We start from the raw sequence: 3,434 nt of genomic DNA, 5'->3' as shown, positions 1-3,434 counted from the left end.
CTGCTCTAGGTGACACGGTGACAACAAAGAGAACCAACATTGTGAGCATATGTGTTCGTATCAATGGGTCCATAGTTTTGATGAGATGCGCCTGGTGTCAATGTGTCAGAACGACAACATTCCAGCCACTGTTCTGATTGTCCCAAGGCAGTAGGTGCTGGCTTTCTGTCCTGCTCCCTGTCCCTGAAGGAGGCTGGATCTGCAGGGAGTGAAGCAGAGACCTATGGGTACAGGATATGGTCCCCACGTAGTAGAAGGCGTGGGGTAGAGCTGGGGAGGGATGCCCATGAGAGTTAATGTGTGTGAGAAAGAAAGGAATTCAGGGTGTGGTGTAGACAATTCAATACACTGTTCCTTGGGCCCCAGAGCTAAGGCCCCGTTGCCTCACATCTCTTTCTCTGCTCAATGCCCACATGAGACTCTGGATTCCTATCCCCTTCCTGGGTCCTGTTCTGGGGAACCATCTATGGTACGTGTTGGAGGAGGGCGAGTCTGTGCTCTGGGTCCACACAGACCCTGAGAGGGCCGAGTCTCAGGAAGTGGAGGTCAGGGCATCCGAGATTCCCCAGCAGGCCTGGCTTCCCACGATATCCATGCCCACAAGATCAGGTGAGAGACACCCCATGAGTGGCAGGGACATCCCCACGGGCTTTCTGAGTGAGGCAGCTATCAGAGGACACTCATTATCTGAGAAGGGTCTTCAGATTGTCTTCCCAGGAACTATGGACGCAGGTTCCATTTCTAACTGGTGGAAATGCAATTGGAGTCAGAGTCCCTGAAATCACATGGTCCCCTCTTCCACGCAGAGCCTTTGTGGTCCCGATTCTTAGCAAACAAGGTACAGGTCACAGGGTCATTCATTGGATAGAGGTGATAATCACAACCATGTCACGTTACAGGTGACATTACAAGGTGTCTGGGTACACATTACTGGTGACAGCACAGCTTCAGTGCCTCGTGACACCCAGCCCAGGCTGGCTGCACCCACACTGCCCGTCACCCCTCAGGGCAGCGTCCCATCACCTGGTCTGTGCCTCCTCTGGGACAAGTCTCATGAAACTGGAGAAGGATTGTTTCATTTATGGGTTTGGTTTTTTTTTTGTACTATTTCCGTTTCTTTCCTGAACTTTCCTACCTCATCCTTCATTGCATGGACATTTTAACCTAACGAGCTTGCAGGCAGTTTTTCATTCGGTTTGGGAAAATTTTATCATAACTACATTGTGTATGTCAACCCACAAACTACTAAGATCTAATCAATTTTACTTCATTGTCTCACAATAGTTTGTAACTTTTAGTGTTCAAGGTTTTTCTATTTTCTCAGATTTACCTCTAATATTTCATATTGATGTTGTTTTAAATGGTATTATTTTTTTAATTGTTATAATTCACTCACAGTATCTACAATAAACTTCATTTCTGCTTGATGGTTGTTTGTGTCATGGAATTAATTTGAAGTGCTCACACCAGAAGCAAATCTTAGGCACTCCTGGACCCTGAGCTGGGCAAGACCAGAATCAACCCGATTTGACATCCTCAGCTGTGTCTACCAGGAGATATTTATCTCTGAGTAAGGAATTTTTGCCTGTGAAAACATGAACACCGTGAGAATACATGGACAACAAATCAAATAAAAGTTGAACTGAAGACAAGGACGTGACATTGTCAAGACGACTGGTCCAAGGAAAGCAGGTGCTGCATGAGATCTGACAGCACAAGTCACCACGGAGCTGGACTTGGTCACAGACACCAGCAGGGGTGACTGCAACAGGCCTGGAGAGCACAGAGGTTTTTGTCTCACTTCCTTCTGGGACGGGATCACTGTGTAAGACTTAGAGTTGCTGTCCCATATATTACAGTAATAGTCGGCCTCGTCCTCAGGCTGGAGCCCGGAGATGAGCAGAAGCCCTGCGTTGGCCGAGGTGTCTTTGGATCCAGAGAAGCGGCTGGGGACCCCGGAGCCCTGGTGCTTATCGGAGTCTGATTTAAACAGCAAGAGATACCGGGGAGGGCTCCCTGCGTTTTGCTGGAACCAGCGTATCCAGTAGCCACCAACACTGAATCCACTGCTCAGGGTGCAGGTGAGTCTGGCTGATGCTCCCAGAGATGCAGAGAGGGAGGGCGGCTGAGTCAGCACAGGCTGGGAGAGGGAACCTGCAAACACAGACAGTCATGGCTCATTCGGCAAGAATCGGGAACATGTCTCAGGCTTCTGAACAAGGTGGGAGTGAAGCTGGAGGGTGCCTGGGTCCCTAGGCCTGTCCCTACCTGTGCAGTGAGAGAGGAGCACGAGGAGAAGAGGGGACCAGGCCATGGTGCGCGCCGCCCTGCTGCAGCCTCAGAGCTGGGGCCCTGCTGCCTCCGGCCTCTTTTATCCTCCTCTCTGGTGAAGGGGGAGGGGCTGCTCACACCACGTGTTTCCCCTTCTGGGCCTCCTCGCACCTGCTGAGCTCTGAGCTTGGTTCTTCACGTAGACAAAGGCCTGAGGCTGCGTCTAAGAGTTTGCCCCTGGGGTTGAGGAGCCACTGCTGGGACCCCACAGGCCTGAGAGTGAGAGACTCTGCCCAGCCCAGATAGGACACAGCTGCCGAGTCCCCATCATCAAAGATAGGCAAGAAGGACCCAGCCCTGGAGAATGTGCAGATTACACAGCAGGGTCCCAAAGGTCAGACCCTGGGGGAGACCCACAGCCCCCCTGCTGTCCACTGGCCCAACTGCTGGCTCCTGGTGGAAATCATGTTAGTAACTGAGGCCTCAGGGCCGGGTCACAGTCAGTCCTCCAACCTCCATGGGCCCCAACCCCTGCTCTATCCCACGGTAACTGATATTAATAAACAGACCTTTTCACTGAGGGAATCCCTAGACTACTAGGAGGAAGAGACGTGGAAAATATGAGCACTGTAAGAGACAGCGTGACAGAGGTGACAACGCAGAGGGCTCTGGGAGCAAAGGCCTGAGCAGACGCAGGGAGGAGACTGGCGATGTGGGTCTGAACGGAGCGCGGGGGTCCTGCTGGTGGACAAGCAAAGCGCTCAGCATTCCAAGAAGAGATGCTTGATTCTCAGCAGTTTATCAGCGTTTGCATCACTCAGAGTCGTGAATAGAGTCGGCGTGCGCGGCCGATGGCACAGTGTACAGGTGACCATTGCACTGGCCTGATGGCAGCAAAGCAGCTGGACGGGTAAACATAACTGGAGCCAGAGCGTCGGGAACTTCCTCTGCCATAAGGAGGGGCCCGAGATACACTCAGCGCCGCTTCAGTGAGGTACAATTATGATCCAATCTGCCCATCATTAAGTGTAGAATGTGTAAGTTCTCACACGCGTGTGCACGTGGGAATCCATCACCCCAGTCAAGGTAATAAATATATCTGTCACCCTAGAAAGCGTTCACATGTCCCTTTGTTGTCCCTCCCTCCTGCCACTCCCGCCCCA

General features: G+C 51.9%; 1 gene segment (V, D, J or C); it reads right to left on the bottom strand.

Annotated features, from left to right (window-relative positions):
• Positions 1-1,435: 1,435 nt before the first annotated feature.
• LOC120592969 (immunoglobulin lambda variable 5-52-like) lies at positions 1,436-2,386 on the bottom strand. The segment is given in 2 exon segments: positions 1,436-2,154; positions 2,269-2,386. Coding segments are annotated over 2 exon segments (654 nt in total).
• Positions 2,387-3,434: the final 1,048 nt, after the last annotated feature.

The sequence above is a fragment of the Pteropus medius genome, unplaced genomic scaffold (assembly GCF_902729225.1).
Source record: "Pteropus medius unplaced genomic scaffold, Ma_sr-lr_union100, whole genome shotgun sequence".
In the NCBI taxonomy this organism is placed as follows: Eukaryota; Metazoa; Chordata; class Mammalia; order Chiroptera; family Pteropodidae; genus Pteropus; species Pteropus medius.
Note: the sequence above shows the minus strand (reverse complement) of the source record. Positions and strands in the feature narration are given on the sequence as shown.